The sequence below is a fragment of the Phocoena phocoena genome, chromosome 14 (genome assembly GCF_963924675.1).
Source record: "Phocoena phocoena chromosome 14, mPhoPho1.1, whole genome shotgun sequence".
In the NCBI taxonomy this organism is placed as follows: Eukaryota; Metazoa; Chordata; class Mammalia; order Artiodactyla; family Phocoenidae; genus Phocoena; species Phocoena phocoena.
In genome coordinates, this window is record NC_089232.1 from 68,013,339 (window position 1) to 68,033,377 (window position 20,039).

The 20,039-nt window shown below is 47.8% G+C and overlaps 1 protein-coding gene across 2 annotated transcripts in view; it reads right to left on the minus strand.

Moving 5' to 3' along the window:
- Positions 1-20,039, minus strand: part of BABAM2 (BRISC and BRCA1 A complex member 2) — a 437,255-nt gene that overhangs the window by 9,745 nt on the left and 407,471 nt on the right. Inside the window, exons 11-12 of one of the 2 annotated variants that reach the window (XM_065890614.1) lie at positions 16,600-16,738; positions 9,137-9,153 (exon numbers count right to left, since the gene is read on the minus strand). The exons of the other annotated variant lie outside the window; for it this stretch is intronic. Coding sequence (XP_065746686.1) covers positions 9,137-9,153; positions 16,600-16,738 — 156 coding nt within the window. The remainder of the gene's footprint in view (positions 1-9,136; positions 9,154-16,599; positions 16,739-20,039) is intronic. 2 annotated transcript variants of the gene reach the window in all.

A 20,039-nucleotide genomic window follows, 5' to 3' on the forward strand; every position in this document is an offset into this window, starting at 1 on the left:
GGTTTCTCCCAACAGACTCTCAGCATCTAGAGGTCGAAGCTCTGTCTCCCGGCGCGGCTCAGGCCCCTGCCTGCTGCCTTTTGAGTGCACCCCCTGGTCACGCCCACACTCTGGGTGTTCGCCCTCCTAGCTGGGTGCTCACAGATACCCCCGAAGATCTGGGCGAGGGGCAGCGAGGACGGCCATGGTCCCTCTTCAGTCTAATCCCCCCGCCCAGCAGCTGAAATGATATTCCCAGACGCCTGGCTTTCTGGGCTTACAGATGGAAAAGCAGCAATTCCCAAAGAAGAAACTACTGGATGGGAGAGGACATCCGCAACCTACCCTCCCTGCTGGGGTGCAATGGCCTTAATGGGAACTTCAGGTGGGCTCCTGGGCTGGGAGTGTGGACAAGTTCCACAGCAGGCTGGCAGGAGGCAGAACTTCTGCAGGTGGAGGGCCCTACGGGTCCTCTCAACCATGCTGAGGTTCATGGCAAAGATGGGGAGGGGCGCAGAAGCAGAGCTCACTTGCCCTGCAGGCCCGCAGGGCTCATTCCACCCTGCACGAGCACAGGGCCCGGCACGTGTTGGCAACAGCTAGCTGTGTGGCCGTGTGCCAGTTACAAAGAGGGAGGGAGGGGGGAAAGGCCTGGAAGGAAAGGCAGGACATACATACAATGTGGATAAATGATATCCACACATGGTATGAAACAGGCTTGTTCAAACGATAGGTGTAATCCATTAGTGGGTCGTGAAATCAACCTAGTGGGTCCTGACCAGCATTAAAATAAAATGAAATCAAAATCAGAGTACATCACATGTGGCAAGTAGAAATTTTTGTGTGTGAAACTTTTGTGGATGTAAAATAAATGTCTTCCTGTGGATTGTGGTAAAAAAGTCTGGAAGCCAGGAGTATAAAGGAAGGGAGGTGCCTACTACATGCTAGACTTCACGCTATTTGTTTTCATCTATACTATTTTACGTTTACTCCTCCTAATGGGACTACTACCACGCAGGTATTAGTATAGGTTCCCCCCACCATCTGAAGGTAGAGCATTCCTATGAAACCTTTCGAAATGGCATAAAGCGAAGAAGCAATTAACTTAGGACACATCTTGCTAACGGACGCAAAAATAAAATGAGACAGAGCAAGATGCTCGCAGACACAGTTCAAAGCTATGGTGGCCTGATGCTGAGATGCTGAGTGTGGTTCCTGGGGAAGGAGCTTGGCGGCGCCACTCTGGCTGCTCAGGGTGCGCTCTGCCTCTACAAGGGTTTGCCACAAAACAAACGCTGAATGCTATTTTTGCTTTTTTGCCTTTTTTGATAAAAGTGAAAATCCTCTTTGGATGTCTTTTAGTTACTGAAAACAGGTACTAATGTAGGTCTTTTGTAAAAGCAAAGTGGGGCTTCCCTGGTGGTGCAGTGGTTGAGAGTCCGCCTGCCGATGCAGGGGACGCAGGTTCGTGCCCCGGTCCTGGAGGATCCCACGTGCCGCGGAGCGGCTGGGCCCGTGAGCCATGGCCGCTGAGCCTGCGTGTCCGGAGCCTGTGCTCCGGAACGGGAGAGGCCACAACAGTGAGAGGCCCGCGTACCGCAAAAAAGAAAAAGCAAAGTGGCATAAAGCGAACTTTCAAAAAGTGGGGGACACCTAAATCTTTATTTTTGCCAATGAGAAATCTACAATTCAGAGATGCAAAGTAACTTTTCTAAGATCACACAGCTAATAGGTGGCAATGCTGTTTATGATTCCAGAGCTGCTTGACTCCAAAGAGCACATTCTTTCCACAACGCCATGATTTCCAGTGGAAAAGGCGCTGGCAGCTGAGTGCAGAGACCAGGCCTCCCCCTCGGGATCTGCTGTGTGACACTGAATCACTCCTCCGTTTCCTCATTCACACAACGAAGGCATGGGAGCGGTGATTTCTAAATTTCTTTGATTTGGTGATCCTCCCCCTCCCAAACATCATTTTAGGCATATCTCATTCTCCTTCATTAAAACTCCGTAAAATTGGACTTCCCTGGTGGTGCATTGTTTAAGAATCCGCCTGCCAATGCAGGAGACATGGGTTCGAGCCCTGGTTCTGTAAGATCCCACATGCTGCAGAGCAACTAAGCCCGTGTGCCACAACTACTGAGCCTGCGCTCTAGAGCCGCGAGCCACAACTACTGAAGCCCGCTCGCCTAGAGCCCGTGCTCTGCAACAAGAGAAGCCACCGCAATGAGAAGCCTGCGCACCACAAAGAAGAGTAGCCCCTGCTCGCCACAACTAGAGAAAGCCCGTGCAGAGCAATGAGGACTCAACGCGGCCAAAAATAAAAATGAATTAATTAATTTAAAGAAGAAAGGTGCTTATGTTTTTAAAAAACAAAAACAAAAAAACTCCATAAAACTGGAATTGCCAATGGCCCAGTAATGAATGTTGAGGGCTCCTTACTGCCAACTCCCATTACACCTACGTTTGTTCTTACAAACCCCCCTAAATGGCCCTCTTGTAGGTCTGTGTGTCCAGAGGTGGTGACTGGTATCTTTAGCTCTCATTTAGGGACCTGCACTGGGTGACTTTTCAGTAGAATTATGACTGTGATAACAAGGGATGAAAGCGATGAACTTGACCTCCCTCTCACTTGTCCACCTGGTTTCTGGAAGTATTAATGCACCCTACAGAAGAACAAGGCCTGGTCTGAATGTCCAGGAGAAGGAAAAGAAGGGCACGTGCAATTCACACAAGTGCACACGGGAGGCACCATAAATGTTCTCTAAATAACGAGCCCCAGAAGAGCAAAGGATACCCGGAAGCTTCCTTTAACAGTAAAGTCATCTGTCATCTTAGAACTCTCCAGGGTTGTTGAGAAGTACCACGTCTGTAAAGTACTATGAAATGGGAGGCATTATTACCCTGACATAATCAAGCTTGAGTTGTGATCCTGGCTCTGCTTCTCACCTGCTATGTGACCTTGGATGAGCCACTTCACCTCTCTGTACCCCAAATGCCTCATCTGTAAAGTGAGGGGATGGCTTCTGAGCTTACTTCCAGGTCTAACATACAGTCATCCCCTGGTATTCACAGGAGACTGGTTCCAGGACCCTCGCGGATACCAAAATTCAAGGATGCTCGGGCTTTCCTGGTGGTGTAGTGGTTGAGAGTCCGCCTGCCGATGCAGGGGACACGGGTTTGTGCCCTGGTCCGGGAAGATTCCACATGCCGCAGAGCGGCTGGGCCCGTGAGCCATGGCCGCTGAGTCTGCGCGTCCGGAGCCTGTGCTCCGGAACGGGAGAGGCCACAACAGTGAGAGGCCCACGTACCGCAAAAAAAAAAAAAAAAAAAAGTATGCTCAAGTCCGTTATATAAAATGGCATAGTAGGGCTTCCCTGGTGGCGCAGTGGCTAAGAATCTGCCTGTCAATGCAGGGGACACGGGTTCGAGCCCTGGTCCAGGAAGATCCCACATGTCACGGGGCAACTAAACCTGTGCTGAACCTGCGCTCTAGAGCCTGTCAGCCACAACTACTGAGCCTGTGCTCTATAGCCCGCAAGCCACAACTACTGAGCCCGCGTGCCACGACTACTGAGCCCACGTACCACAACTACTGAAGCCCGTGCACCTAGAGCCTGTGCTCCACAACAAAGATAAGCCACTGCAATGAGAAGCCCCCGCACCACAATGAAGAGTAGCGCCCTCTCGCCGCAACTAGAGAAAGCCTGTGCATGGCAACGAAAACCCAACACAGCCAAAAATAAATAAATAAAATAAATAAATTCATATTAAAAAGAAATGGCATAGCAGTTGGCCCTTCATATCTTTGGATTCTGCAGCCTTGGATTCAAACAACTCGGTTTTTGATCCTCCGTTGGTTGAATCCGTGGATATGGAACATGCAGATACGGAGATCCGACTGTACTTGCATATGACCTATGCACATCTCCCGTATACTTTAAATCATCTCTAGATTACTTAAATACCTAATACAACGTACATACTATGTAAATAGTTGTAAATACAATGTAAATGCTCTGTACCTAGCTGCTGTGTTTGGCAAATTCAAACTTTGCTTTTTGGAACTTTTTGGAATATTTTTCTTTGAATATTTTCTTTTCTTTGAATATTTTTGAAATATTGTCCTGATGTGGAACTCACGAGACATGGAGAGCCGACTGTACCATTATCCATTATTAATATTATTGCTTTGGGATCAATTTAACCACTTTAGCCAGAGACAGTTTCTTTAGTGGAAGCAGTAATTTAATAAATGACCTCTCCCTGTGCTTTGCTAAAGGGGTTCCCTCCTTAATAAGCACCATCAAAGGCATGGCAAGAGGTTTCTATCTATCTCCCTTTTGTCTCTGGGTCTGACTTAGGACCCCAAGTATGGAGGCCAGCATCCATCCTTCAGACCAGCAGACAACCAGACATTCACTCGTTCATGCCGACCGAGCTCCTGAGCTAGACAAGGGCTGGTTTCTGCAGGGGGCAAGGGATGAATCTGAGTAAGGCCTGGGCCTCAGGGGACACACAGGCCCTGGACTCCCAGGCAGACTGCTGCCTGCTCACCCTGGGTGGGAGTTGGATGGCTTCACTTCACAGTCGGGGGCCAAGCCCTCCTCCGCTGCCTTCTTCCTGCTATTGCTCTGGAACAACCAGAACAAACTTTCTGCCTGGAGTTGGCTTTCGTTTCTGCTCAGAGCTCTGCCAGGCCATTAGCCAGTAGGCCAGACGTCTAGCACTTTCAATGACAATAATAATAATTTGCATTTATACAAGGTCTTTCATCAGGGAATCTTAAAGGGTTTTACAAACAATAATTAATTCTCCTTGGCAATTCTGGGGGCCAGCTATGTAGGAGTCCCTTTGCTTTGCAGGTAAAGGGTACTTTCCTGAACCATGCAACATTTTGGGGGCCTCCCTATCTAGCCAAAACCTACCCACACTCAAGGCCTGGCATAAGCCTCAGGCCCTCCGCAGAGCCTGCAGCACCTGTCAGAGTTATAATGTTTTTCCTTCTCCTGAGCTGGAATTTGTCCCCTGGGAGCCCCCACCCATGGGGCCTCCTTTTGCCTTCTGTAACAAAACAATCCTACCTAAACTGCCTGGGGTTGCTGGTTGGCGTCCCTTACATACACGTTGTCTACCTCTGTGGTCACCCTTGGGCGGAGCTTTGTGGCTCAGTCTCGCTGAGGTTCAGTGAAGCCTTGTGAACTGAATGGTGGGAGCAGCTGAGGCCTCCACCGTGTGCTCTTAGCTCCAGGGCCAGGCTGACTTCCTGGGCAGGAGTTCCCCGGGTGTTGCTGGCTCTGGAGCCGTGGGTCTGCCCATCTTTAAATGCAGCTCTTTAGATGTTTCCCCCTCTGTGTAGACACAGGAGGCTTCCTGCATTCATTTCTGGGGGCTGCACTTCAGTGACCCAGAAATACCCTAAATTTCTGTTGAATGGCTGAATGACAATGAATGGATATCCTTCTTTCCTAAATCCATCATCTTAAGTCTAGGCGATAACTGTCAATCGTTAAGGACTGGTTTTTGGAGACCAAGCCAGACAACAACCTCTTTAGTTCTTCTTTTTTCTTAAAAAAAATTTTTTTTTAATCCTTTATCAGAATAAATACTTGGTGCTACACTTGAGAAAAGGATTCATTGATTGCTGAGCTGGAAACCCACACAAGGACAGGAGCTCCATGCCCCTCCTCCTCTCCCAGGGGTTAGAGACAAGGGAGGACTCAGCACTGGGGGGCAGGGGGGCGGGGGCAGAGGGGCGAATGGAATCTTTTGCTAAGTTGATTTCAAAAAGCTAGACCTTCTGGGGAAACCAACAAATCCCTTGAGTGGCTTCTGGGTCCTTGCTGGTAGCTTTATGCCTGAAAAGACACCAGCCCTCCCTCGGCCAAGAGTACATTGTTTGGGTGAGATTTTTCTCACGGCGGCTTGCCATGAAAGGAATTCCGAGCATGCATCAAAGGCCCTTGTTCTCCTAAAACCTGCGCCCTGTGAACATGAGGTTTGGCTTGTGGTGACAGAGCCTCGTTTTGCTCTGACTTCACATGATTCCCACTTGCTGGCCTAGAATCAGGGGTGATCATTCTTGGCTTGGATTTGGCCTGGCTTATTGACCTGGGGGAGGCTTGGGAGGAGAAAAGTGGGCTGGAGAGGAAATCTGCTATTACCCTCCCCGAGCCTCCATGTATTTCTCTCTGATGGGCCCAAAGGACCCGTGCGGTGGCTGTCAGGCAACAGTGCCAGGCACACGGTAGGAACTCAAACCAGAGTAGCTTCCTTTTCTCCCAACCTCCCCTCCCACCGCCTAGCACTTTAATTTAACACACATTTAGAGAATAGCTCCTGTTTACAGGAGGGCCTGGAGTACCAGGGACACTGCCTGAAAGTACCTGCACCTAGTAGGCATTTAATAGCTGTTGGATAAGAAAATGAACTAACTTGGTCCTTGGTATTTTACAGTTTATAATATGTTTTTAAAAATAACCTCATTTTGAAAAGGGAACCCTCCTGCACTGTTGGTGGGAATATAAACTGATGCAGCCACTATGGAGAACAGTCTGCAGGTTCCTTAGCAAACTAAAAATAGAGCTACCATCCAACCCAGCAATCCCACTACTGGGCATATACCCTAAGAAAACCATAATTCAAAAAGACACATGCACCCCCAATGTTCATTGCAGCTCTATTTACAATAGCCAGGACATGGAAGCAACCTAAGTGTCCATCGACAGATGAATGGATAAAGAAGATGTGGCACATATATACAATGGAATATTATTCAGCCATAAAAAGAAACAAAACTGAGTTATTTGTACTGAGGTGGATGGACCTAGAGTCTGTCATACAGAGTGAAGTTAAGTCAGAAAGAGAAAAACAAATACCTTATGTTAACACATATATATATGGAATCTAAAAAGGTTCTGAAGAACCTAGGGGCAGGACAGGAATAAAGACACAGACATAGAGAATGGACTTGAGGACACACAGAGGGGGAAGGGTAACCTGGGACGAAATGAGAGAGTGGCATGGACATACATACACCGCCAAATGTAAAACAGGTAGCTAGTGGGAAGCAGCCCCATAGCACAGGGAGATCAGCTCGGTGCTTTGTGACCACCTAGAGGGGTGGGATAGGGAGGATGGAAGGGAGACACAAGAGGGAGGGGATATGGGGATATATGTATACGTATAGCTGATTCACTTTGTTATAAAGCAGAAACTAACACACCATTGTAAAGCAATTAGACTCCAATAAAGATGTTAAAAACAAAACCCCAACTTCATTTTAATGCAAGCAACAGTCATGTGAGAAATAGATAGCGGTACTCTACTTCCACTGTACACATGAAGAAACAGGCTTGGAGAGAGTAGGTAACCTACCCAAGGTCAGGTGCATGGTAAAGGCAGAGTGCGGTTCAGATATGAGCCAGTGCCCTGCGACAGCACACTGCCAGCCCCGGCGGGCCTTCTCTGGCCACAGGCTTGGAGCAGGAAAGGCATGGCTCTGGTGCACCTGCGTTCCACTAGAAGGGTCCTTCTGAGCACTGCGCCCCACCCCATATCTGGCCATGACCTCTGCAGCTAAAGGTGTGGGGCATCATCATGCATCTGGTGACTTGGAACAGTAAAATTTTGAAATTGGGAACATTTGCTAACTGGGAGATTTCTTTCTCTTAGGTCCTGGGGCTCTGGTCCGAAACTAGTGTACAGGGCTATTCCCCAATGTCAACTTCACGGGCTCCCACCACCCTTCCCTACAGGGTGCAGCCACACTGATGCCCACACTCCACCCACTCTCCTCCTGGTCGCATCTTTCTAGGGCACAGAGAGAAGTGCTCTAGTCCACAGGACTCTAACTGCTTCTTAGCACAGCGCTCTGCACAGTTGAGGGGCTCAGAACAGTGACAAACGACATTCCTTTTTATTCCCAGGAGCCTTTTAAGATCCAAGAAAGGGAACAGGAAGTAGATACTGAATCCTCGGCTACCCCGGGCTCCCAGCCTCTCTTTCTTCCCAATCCTCTGGCCTCTGGACTGCTGGGAACCGCTGATAGATGCGGAATGAAAAGGGTAGGTTAGTAATCTTTCAAAATTTGCCCACATGGCTGGCCGGCCCCAGTACAATTTCCAATGTGAGTTGAGAGGTGGAAACCAGATCTGACCACATAGCTGTCTCACCCACGGAGAGTTCATAACAGCCTTCTCAAAACCATGCTGACAACACGCCCTGCAGAGGAGGGTGTCCTGGCGGAATGTCGTCACCGCGCACGCTGGGCGACGTGTAACCCAGCGCCTGGGGAGTGAGGTCAGTCCCCACCATCGTGAGCTCGTCTGCTCTGGCCCTCTTAGCACATTTCTTTGTGCTGCTAGCATATTACCTCTGAGATCTAACTGTGGAAAATTATGTGCATTCCTAAGCGGAGCCAGTTTTAGGTCAGAAGTTGGCAAAGAAGAGCCAGGACTTGGGCTCTCCAAAATAAGCACCTCAACTAAATCAGGGCCCTTGGTGCAGCTGGGGGAGGACCATGTCTTGGTGCTCCCAGCCCCGGGGATCTGAGCCACCCTGCACTGTGGCACTGCTGAGGGGATGGGTATTACTGGGCGTGCGGGGGACCAGCCCAGGCTGCTGTGGTCTCAAAAACCAAGGCCAAGGAGAGTTAACCTGTTGTTGGTCAGCAAGACCCTGTGAGGGGAGCCCCCCCCCAGACTTCTAAGATGCCAGGTAGCAGGAGTGGCTGCTCCACTGGGGAGGGCAGCATCTGCTCCGCACCAAGGAGTCTGGCCAAACGAGCAAGTGGGGGCTGAAATCCAGTCCCTGCCCATTTACTCAGCTGTCTGCTCACCCAGGGCTAGATGCCTAGAGAAAGGGGGAGGTTTCTCTTACCCAAAGCTATTAGCCAAGTCTGCACCAACCCAAAGGGGCATCTTTTTCTAGTCTGCACAAAACTTCTTTATAGGCCAGGGTGGCCTTGACTGGAGGACCGTGCATTTCTGTGCTTTGGATCCCCTATTACGCCCTGGGAACGTGGGTATGGGATGCATGTCACTGGGATGCAAATTTTATGTTAGAATCTTGTTTGGACTGGCACCAGGGGAAGAAGATTAAAAAGATTAGTTCTTCCCTAGTCTCTGCATTTTTCAAGGCTTCTTCCTGTTTTTCTCACCATGGCCACCAACCTACCTTGCCACTTTGAGCTATCCTGCCCCATCTCACTGCTCAGACTCAGAGACAGGCAAACACAAACAGCAGGTGGGGTGGGTCCAGGCAGCCACACAGGTTCTCAAGGCAGCATTTGGCTCCCTTTCCTACTATAGTTACCAAGCAGATGAGTCAGTGTTCTCCTCCACATGGGTACAGACGGGCGTCCCCCCTTGAACCATGCCACTGAATTCAATCAGACCTATACAGCTGGGGTGTCTTTTTACCAAAATTGGTGGACACCAAGGACGCCAGAGCCCTCAGACCAATAAACGAATACAGACATACAGCAAAATAAACTATACAAACACAGCAGAATAAGCCCCCTCCCTTTGTAGATTTCAGCAACCTCAAGGCGTGCTTCGCATTGTAACTGCTGCAGGGGAGAGAGAGGCCCCCTTCTAGTTAGCCCCTTATTAGGTGCTTCAGGAGCTTGTGCTGTAAAAGAACTGCACGAGTTCAAAAGTCATAGAAAGTTGGATTTGAAAACCCTAAAGGTCATCTAATCCAGGGGTCGGCAATGTCTTCCTGTAAAGGGCCAGACAGCAAGTATTTTCAGCTTTGCAGGCTATATACCCTGTCTCTGCAATTCAGCGCTGCCCTTGGAGTGACAGCAGCCATGTGCCATACGTAAATGAATGGGTGGGGCTGTGTTCCAATAAAACTTTACTTATAAAAACAAGCAGCTGGCTAAACGTGCCCTGGGGCTATTGTCTGTCAATTCTTTACCTGTCCAACCCCTCTATTTGCAGAAAAGAAGTGAAGTGGCTCCTTCCCAGTCACAGGACCCACCTGAGACCATCCAAGACCAAGACCCCGGGGAGGAACAGAGATGCTGCTGCAGGCCTCAGAGCCACCAGTGCGGAAGGCCAAAGTAGCCACTGGGATAACTGGAGATTTTGACTCACACATTCAAGTTCTCCAGAGAGGACTAAACTACAAGTGGAAAATCACAGGTTGAAATCTAATGGGATTGGGAAAGACAACCCACATATAGAGCTCGGCTTGCAGAGATGTAACCATCGGTTATATCCTCATAAGTGCTAATGTTCATTCATCAGTTAAACTCCGGCACTGTCTTAAAATGTCTCTGGTGAAGGGCTGGAAAAAATGGGAAACAAGGACCTGGAAAGCCACCGGCACTTGCCTGTGAACAATATGAGAAGAAAATAGCAACTTCATTTTTTCCAGTCAGCAGCTAGTCAAACATCAAACAGTACAGAAATGGTCAGAAAGGACAGACGCTCTCGTCCAGAGCCGAGAACAGGTTGTTTCGGCTGTCAAGCATTTTCAAAACAAGTTTTCTTGGTCTCATGACAGCCTGTGGCAAGAACAAGCAAAAAAAAAAAAAAAAAAAAAAAAGTGGAGGGCTTCCCTGGTGGCACAGTGGCTGAGAGTCCGCCTGCCGATGCGGGAGACACGGGTTTGTGCCCCGGTCCGGGAAGATCCCACATGCCGCGGAGCGGCTGGGCCCGTGAGCCATGGCCGCTGAGCCTGCGCGTCCGGAGCCTGTGCTCTGCAAAGAGAGAGGCCAGAACAGTGACAGGCCCGCGTACCACACACAAAAAAGTGGAAGACCCCCTGATGGCCTCTCCGGGCTTCCACGTGGGCCGGCTCTGCCCGCACGGCCAGGTTTGCTTTCTGAGTGCATATAAAGCCGGTCTTAGGGCTAATGCCACCTTGCCAGTGACACCACTGAGTAAAGGGCTCCTCTGAGAACTCTCTGGCACCCAGACAATCATTCTAGTCTGAGGGGAATAGGTCAAAGGCACTCTTAAACCCAAGGGTGCTGTACTGCTCCAACCTACGCCCTGCTTTGTTTTAATTTTCACCTCCTGTTATGTGGACAAATTACTCCTCTGAAAGCGAGGTTAAAAGCCCTCTGCTTTGAGATGGATTTTTCCATCTCAACCGCTGAACACTTGGTCAGGGTGGGGCAAAGGGATCAGCAAGGAGGCACTGCTGGGGAGGAGGGCGAAGATCAAGCTGGTCTAGAAAATGCCATGAACTCCGTACCAGGAGTGAACTTGCTCTTAGGGGCCGCAAGCATGAAGCTGAGAGCGGCAGCGCTGAAGGACATGCAGCCGAGTGGAGATCTGGAGATGACAGTTGTCAAGAAGTCCAGAGAAAATGTTCACAAGTCAACCAAACAAGTGTGTTGGGAATTCTCAGACCCCCTGAATTATTACAGAAGAACTCAAGGTAGTAGACCCAGGCTGAAGTTCAGACTCAAATTCTGGATAGCTGTGTGACCTTGGGCAAAGCACTTCCCTTCTCTGGGTCTTCTTTGTTTCACTTGCACAGTGAGGCACCTGGACTGTCCTCCCAGCTCCAGTACTGTGGTCCCCAGACTCCCCAGAGCAGGGAGCATGCAGTCAGTTACTATCATGCCTGCTCTGGCCATCTCAAGTCACTCACGCCACAGGGACGGCTAAAGTCGCCACTTTTAGCAATGTTCCTGGAAGAAGCTCTGTGAAAGAGGGCTTGCACTTATTCCGTGAGACAAGTTATCAGACCACAAAGGCTGTCTTCATTCTGCCAATTGTCTGTGAGAATGTTCCGAAGAAAGAAGGCTGGGGAGATGTGAAGGCTGGTACAAGACATCCTGCCCCACTTGACCTCTGCTCCCACCCCAAACACACACAGCGGGACCCATCAGCATTTACTGTCCCTACCCGGGAAGTGATTTGAAGGCACTGCCGAAGTCTGCCGAGCAGAACCTTTATTACCTGAGGGACGAGACTAGAAGATGGGGGGGTCCCCCTCCCCAGGAAGGCGGACAGATTGTTCTGACCGACTCCTGAGCTGTCCCTCCACAAAGGATACCCATATCAATTTAAATTTCAAATAAACTTCAAATAACATTTCAGTGTAAGTATGTCCTAAATTTTGCATGGGATATACTTATACTAAAATTATTTGTTGTTTATATGGAATTCAAATTTAATGGGGCAACTTGTATTTTTAATTGCTAAAACTGGAAACCCTAACTCTGGAGAATAAGAGTCAGTCTCTTGCGTATTGAGGTGGCAAAGAAAAGGTGAAAGGGCCCAAGACAAGCATTCCTTTATAGTGGTGCACAAGTGTGACCACAGATCTCAGTTTTTACTGCCTTCCTTACTATTTCCAAGGCAAGAAGGCTCTATTATGCTTTCTATACCTATGCCAAGGCAGGTCACTGTATCAACATGTAATCTGCTAATTTAAGAAAAACCTTATTGCCTACAGAAAAGGAGATCAAGTGTCTTAGCACAGCAGTTAATAACAAGTCACCATTAATTGGACATCAACAATAACCCAGACATTCTACAGTCATTTTCCCACTTAACATTCACAGTCCACTGTGAGAGAGGACGGTTATCCTCATGTACAGATGAGAAAACCAACATCCACAGCGGTAACAAAATACTGCTAGCAAGAGGTAGAACCAGGATTTGAATTCTGGCTGGTCTGATCCCAGAGCATCATTCCTTCTACCGTGCAGAACTCTGTTACCTGCCTCTTTTCTTTCCTTCTCTCCTGCCTCATCTACTGCTGCCCTCTTCAAAGGAGACTGGCCTACCTGGAACCCCATGGTTCCCGGCCTCTGAGCCTCTGTTCCCTCTGGCAGGAGCGTCCTCCCTCCATCTCTGCACATCAGTTCCTACCCACCCTCTAGAGTCAGCCACCTCAATCTCAGGAAACAGACATCATCTCTCCTCGGGACTCTGACTGCATTTCCCCTGCATGTTGTACATGCTGCTGCCTGATAAGTTATTTACGTAGAATTTTCATCTCACCTCTGGCCCAGTGAAGGCAGACTGTGTCCCACGCATCACTTAACATGGTGCCTGATACCTACTTTGAATTCAACAAATATTTGCTGAATGAATGAATAAAAGAATGGGAAAAATGCTGGTGATCTGGGCAGGACCTAATCAAAATGACTGCCACTACAAATCCACACTGGGGCTCGCCAAACCTGAGTGCTGACCGAGGCAGAGAACCCAGAGACTCTGCAGTTACAGACAGACAGCTGAGCTCACTTGCCTGGCAATTTTGGGATAACTCAGGCAATCAGTCCGAGGAAGAGTGGCAGGGCATTCTAAGAGCAGAATGCCAGTCTAAAAGTTGGGAAACCCAAGGTATATCCTCAGTTCCTACACTAAGTTACACTGTGACCTTGGACAGGTCACTTCACTTTGTGGGGCCTCAGCTTCATCATCTGTAAAATAGGTGTCACGGCAGTACCTGTCTCATAGGGTTGTTACAAGAATCACACGAATTAAAATATATAAAGCATTTACAGCTGTGCTGGTGCAGTGAAAGCCTTCAATGCATATTTATTATTATTATTGTCTATAAGATGATCAGGAGAGACTGGTTGATCCATTATCACTTATTCTCAGAAAGAAACAACATAGTCTTGCCTTTACATATACGTTCCCATAAATTTCACTTTTCTGGGCAACTGAAATAATGACAATTTAAAGATTATCCGATCCCCAAAATGATCAATAATGGAAAATTTTGGTCTTCTAAATTTGATTTTTAGAAGAGCTACAGAGCTTCCCACTTTGCAATTTTGACTTGTACTCAGTGTACTGAGTAGTTAATGTCATGGATGCCCTATCATTGGAACAGAATCTCAACCAGTGATGGATGGTTCCAAAAATCAATCAGTGGGCTTTGTAGCTGGGACTCTTCACAACAGGTGGATGAGTTTTAGCACCTGGAGGGCAGCAACCCTGTGTGTGTGTGTGTGTGTGTGTGTGTGTGTGTGTGTGTGTGTGTGTGTGTTGTGGTCCCCAGTGCTTTGCACATACTCTGTATATACAGTTGACCCTTGAACTACATGGCTTTGAACTGCATGGGTCCACTTAATCACGGAGATTTTTCAATTGTAAATACTACAGTACTACACAGTCCATGATTGGTTGAATCCGTGGATGTGGAGAAACTCTGGATACAGAGGGTCGACTGTATGTTATATGTGGATTAACCCTCGCATTGTTTGAGGGTCAACTATTGTGTATATAGCTCTTAAATGTTTGCTGAATGAATTACTAGCAATAACTTCACTGCAGAAGCCATTGTTACACTTGATTCTTATAATCACGGCTGCTCTAAAGCCTGTTCTCCCCATGGCCATGGCACTTCTACCTGGCAACCCAGCCCTGACCATCCAGGGCACTTTTTCTCCTCAGAAGGGACTCTGGATAAGAACCACCCTAGATCACTCCAGCCTCACTTCTGCTTTCTTGGCTTCCATTTTCCATTAGGCATGACTAAGTGCCAGAAGTTCTGTCTGGGAAGATAGGAGTCACTGGAATTTTTTGTCCTCTGCTTGATTGTGCAGACTTCCTGCTGGTTTGGAGGCAGCTGTGAAGCAGTGTCTTTCCTTTGGCCTGCTCCATTATCATACCCTTTTTCTTCCTTTGCCCACTGATTATAGTAATAAGTTCAGCCACAGGAATGTTCACCTTCCCTTAAAGGTACTCAGTGTCAGGTCTCCATACGCTTAGGAGAGCTATTTCTGCTCAAGAATACCTTGGGCTTTCCCCGTGGCCACAGCGTCCCTCAGCCTGCTGGGTGAGCCACTAGGAAGAAGGTTCGATGCCCGGCCACCCCAAGGGAAGGTGGTGGGTACGTGGATGCAGGCATGCTGCCCTCCAGCCCTTGACTCCACTGTGCTCTCCTGTGAGCAAGGGAGCGGGAAACAGGCAGAGTGAAGGGGAGAGGCCAGAGGCGGCTGGGGCCGGCCCTGGACCAGCGAGCGGGTAAAAAGGTTCTCATCTTTGTACTGTATGGCCTTGAGCAAGTTCTTCCAGGAAATGAAGATGATGAAGTGAATGTCAAGTCTATGCCAATCACTGGGCTGAGGGTTTTAAATATACCAATCACTCCATTTAATTTCCACCACAATGGTTAATGCTGACCATACTCAATTTTGGTGGCACTAGATGATGCCTAAGGCTCCTTCCATGTTCCACGTCCTGAGACTGGCCCCTACTGTCACACTTACCTTCCTAAATGCATCCCTGCTTGGTCACCCAACCTAGCTCTGCTATTGGCTGTGGATTTTGGAGCTCACTGGCATAGTGGTTACTACCCCAATATCTGCTCCCTGTTTTTGCTCACCTCTATAAAGCTGTGATTTTAACAAGTCATGAATCTAGTCCATGTTCACAGGTGGTCCCTGTGCTGAAGCATCTGACCACAGACAAGACAGAATCCCATTTCTGCAGAAGCAAGGCCTCTGCTTGTCACTAACGATGTGCACAGATTAGATGGCTGTCCTTTGATGCTTCCCCTATTTCTAGAATGCATGCCTTAATGAGAAATGATAGAACCATGCGGCTTGGCCCTCCTGCCTTGGCTGGACTCCACATCGTAAGCCCTGAGCAGCCCCGGCGGCACCTGTCAGAAACCAACACGCACATCTGAACAGTCAAGCCTAATTCCCGAGAAGCTGTTTTAACTTGACATCTGAAAAAGTATTACATCTAGAAGTATTTTACTGGGTGTGTGTGTTCAGGGCATATGTGTGCACGTCCCACAGCTGAAGTGTTCTATAAATATTAGATACGGGTTGTACAAAAAACATCACGTTTGGAGTGTACTTAATTCCATTTAGCAATGTTTTCAATTTGTGTCTGACCTCTGGCAACAGAGATGGAATTTTGTCAACATGAACAAAAAAGTATGCTAAACTACCTTAAACACAATTTTCACTTAAAATCCCAGAAATATGTTAGAGCTTAGTGATCATCAGCTACTAGCCCAGTACTTTCAGATGAGGGTACTGAGGCCCCGAAAGGTGAAGTGTCTTTTCCAAGTTCACACAGGAAATTAATAATGGTGTCCAAATGAGACCCGGGTCTCCTAACTCCCAGGCCGTTATTCTCTGCATTTTCTTTACCTACTGTGCGTTTTCCCTTCCAACCGTTCAAAGGCAACTCCGATTCCATGAATAAGCGTGTGTTTCTACTTTCATATACTATAAAAATCCAAAACCAACTTCCCTATTCCTTCCTTTCTGACTTTATAGGACATCTGTCTATTTTTCCAAGAAAATGTAGGGTTGTAACTCACAAACAAGGAAGTAGGTGCACTTGGTTATCATGAACGTTTTCGCACCCTGGGAGGGAAACCCAAGTCTGAGCTGATCAGTAGCTCTCACAACAGCACAACTAAGTGAATTCCCCCAACTAAGATGCGTTCATCTCCCAGTTACTCTGCTGTGTGCAGCTCCTTCCGGCTTGCATGACTGAGACCAGAGAGTAAAGCCTCACCCTGTTTCCCACTGAGAAAGCAGCATGGACAGGGGGTTCAGTCCTGAAAACAGCCCTCAGAGCGGCCAAAGAGTGGAATCAAAGGAAGCCAGGAGCCCAGCTGGAGGGCCTGGGAGGGACGGCCTGAGAGGTCCTGTGGAAGGAGCGGGGAGGCTGTGCGGGGCTGCGGATGCTCTGTGCCTGGTACAGCCTGGTCTGCACAGGCTGGAAGTGTGGTGAGCAGCCCACTCCAGGATGAGGGCTGTATTAGCAGTAATTGATGGCCGGGCTTTTTAATGGAGCTTATCATTTCACAGCAACAGATGTCAGGTTCTAATAAATAACATGTTCTCTCTGCCCTACGCAATTTGGAGAGGATGCCTGGATGCCAGGCAGATCTGGAGTCCTCCCCGTCTCTGTTGCTCTCTCTTCTGAAAGAAAAAACAAACCAAATCCCTTGAAGATACTTTTCAAAATGATTCTCTGTGAGAGTTCAAAGATCCAAGAATTTCATGGTATTTATTTCCTTTATTTTTCTCCTCACAACTTCTTTCTCTTTAAACCCTAGGAGGGATGGGTCAGCTTGTGAACACAGGAACCCGGGGCGCGTGGGGGAGAGGAAGGTTTGGCGCCCTTAGCCTTCCCCGGTTCCTCGGGAGGCACCATCACTGATTCCTCTCCTGTCTTCTACGGGTGCTCTCATCCCCCAGGCGAGGCCAGCCTGGGCCTGGAAAATTCCCTCTTCTCTCTTGAGGGGAGTTCAGCTGGGATGAGGTTGGGAGTTTTTAGAGGGAACTATTCCTAGGAAACTCAAGGCAAAAAAAAAAAAAAAAAAAGAAAGAAAACCTATGAATCATAGCAGCAGCTGGGCTTGCAGGCTCTGCCACTGAGGTCTGAGCTCCGATGGGCCCCGTGTGGCCGAGGTTTCTGGGAGCCCCAGCCTGGTTGCTCTGCCTAGCTCGGGGCTCTCCCTTCCATTCCCAGGACGCTTCCTGCCCAGAATGGCTCAGTTCTGCAGCCGCTCCCCTCGCAGAAAGGCTGTGAGGGTGAGCAGTCAGTGGCCACAAGTCTTACCTTCCTGGTCAACCCCTACCCCTGGGTGCCAGATGGGAGTTCCAAAAATACAGTTATAAAGGGGAGGGATGGGCGGGGGGGTTAGTGGTCCTGGGAGAGGGAGAGGGCTGCAAAGTCCCCGTCAGGGTTTTCCCTAACACAGAGCGATGACTGGATACCTGGGCCCCAAAGCTGGTTCAGTCAGCGTTCCCCCTGGCCAGCTTACCAAGCACAGGGACTGCAGAGAGAGGCCTGATGCCACAATTAAATCTTACCAGGAGATGTGAGTAGGCTCACATTATAACCACTTATGCTTCAAGATCACCCTTCCCCCCACCAGCCCTACCCTGGTCTCTAAAGAATTCTCAGGCCTCAGGGCTCCTGCAACCCTACTGTGAAGTGCCCTCTTAGGACTGGGATTTCCACGCTGTGCTCCATGGCATCCCAGAGGGGTCCCGGAGGCCACAGTAAGAGAAGGGATGAGGGGCACATCAGGTGGGGACATCTAACCCCCTTCTCTTGAGGAGAGAAGATCTGTTTTTACCTGTTTTACTTAGAGGGCTAATGCATAAGACTGGATTGAAGCATTTAGCAGCTAATGAGAAGTTTGAAGGAAACAGTGTCTTTGGGAATACTAAGGTATTAGCGATGAAAAATAACTGAAATAGCCCAGAATGTGCAATTTTAAAAAATTATTGAAAGAGAAGGTTATTCTGCAAAGACAACAGAATGACAAATAATAGAAGTATGCACGGTGAAGAGCCACATATGGGAAATTAGGGATTGCTCTGGGAGTATCCCGATAAGTTTCTAAATAAGAAAATAACATCTCTTTCTGACATGGAGTCAAGAGGGGAAACAAAAAAATGTTTTAGAAGGTTCATGATGAATTGCTTGCATGTGTTGACCGAGAAGCTATTTTTCGAAATATTCCATTTATGTAATGGATTTAATGTGTGACAAGCCACTGCAGTAGGTGGTTTTAGGGTTCAATGCTGCTCTGAGAACATACTCAGGCCTCTAGGATCAACCTAATGCTTTATACAATGAAACTCAGGGAAAACACACTCCACCTATTCATAGATTTATCAAACTAGAAAGCATTATAAAAAATTATCTGATTCATTCATTTAGACAGAGCTAAAGCTATGTATAAGATACCAAGGTAGGTAACGAGAGGATTCAGTTTTTTTTTTTAAGTGATAGTTGGTTTTATGTAGATTATACAGTTGAAGGATGGAGGTTTTCCACCTTTCAAACTGGCTGTACTGGCACCAAGAAGACACAACCATAGGGGACAGCAGCCATGGATGGAGCAGCCTAGAACTTAAGAATCTCTGGCCAAGTCACTGAGGTTTGAGGGACTGTTTACTCGGTTGCATGTGAAGCTAGCAATGCTGACTCCGCCATCTTTTAATTAAAAATCTCTGTTTTTCCTCCAGGTATGATGACGCTGAATTCTAACATTTACTGAATGCTTATGACATGACAGATCCTATGCTGGACAATTCACCTACATTACCCTGTGTAGTAGGCAGAATTCTAAGATAGCTCCTAGGATTCCTCAGCCCCTGGTGTACACTCCCTGTATAATCCCCAGGACTGTGAAAAATGATGAATTTCATTCCTGTAAGTGGGTTATGTTACATGGAACCAATGGATGACGTTAAGGAAGGGAGATTAACTGGTAGGCCTGACCTAATCAAATGAACCCTTTAAATCAGAGACTAGATGTCAGTGACACAGAAGTCAGAAATTGGAAACATGAGTGTTTGATGTACTACTGCAAGCTTGATGATGGAGGGGCCCACATGGCAGGGAATGGCCTCCACCTGACAGCCAGCAAGGAAGCAGGGACCTCAGTCTTACAACCACAAGGATCTGAACTCTGCCAACAACCTGAATGAGCTTGGAAGAGGCCCTGGGCCTCCGATGTGGTAACGGCCCCAGCCAACACTTTGATTTTAGTCTTTTGGGACCCTAAACAGAGAAGCCAGGAAAGTTGTGTTGGATCCACAGAGAATGTGAGATAATAATTTGTGCTGTTTTAAGATATAAAATTTGCAAATCAACAATAGAAAATCACACACCCCATTTGATATTCTAAACTAGCTTCACCATTTTATAGATAAGGAGACAGATTCAGACTATGAATTTGCCTAAAGTCACACAGCTAGTGATAGCAGAGACACGTTTAAACCCAACTCTCTCTTGACTTTAGGGTCAGTGCTCTTAACTGCCACATGCATTTCCTCTCTGTATTTATGTTACTCAAATGCCAGGCCTCTGAGGAGGGAGGCTCAGACAAGTGGTAAAGAGAATGGGAAACTTTATCTATCTGCCTGGGTGTGGATGTGCAGAAAGCCAGAATAAAATGGAGCATAATTTTTCTTTCTTTTCTAAAATTCTTTAGAAGTCAACTGACTATTAAAAGCCAAAGTAATAACAGTGTATTGTGGGATTCATAATATATGAAGAAGTGAAACATCTGAATATAATAGCATAAGAGAATTACATTGTTTTAGGTTTCTACATTATACTTGAACTGTTGTAATATTAATT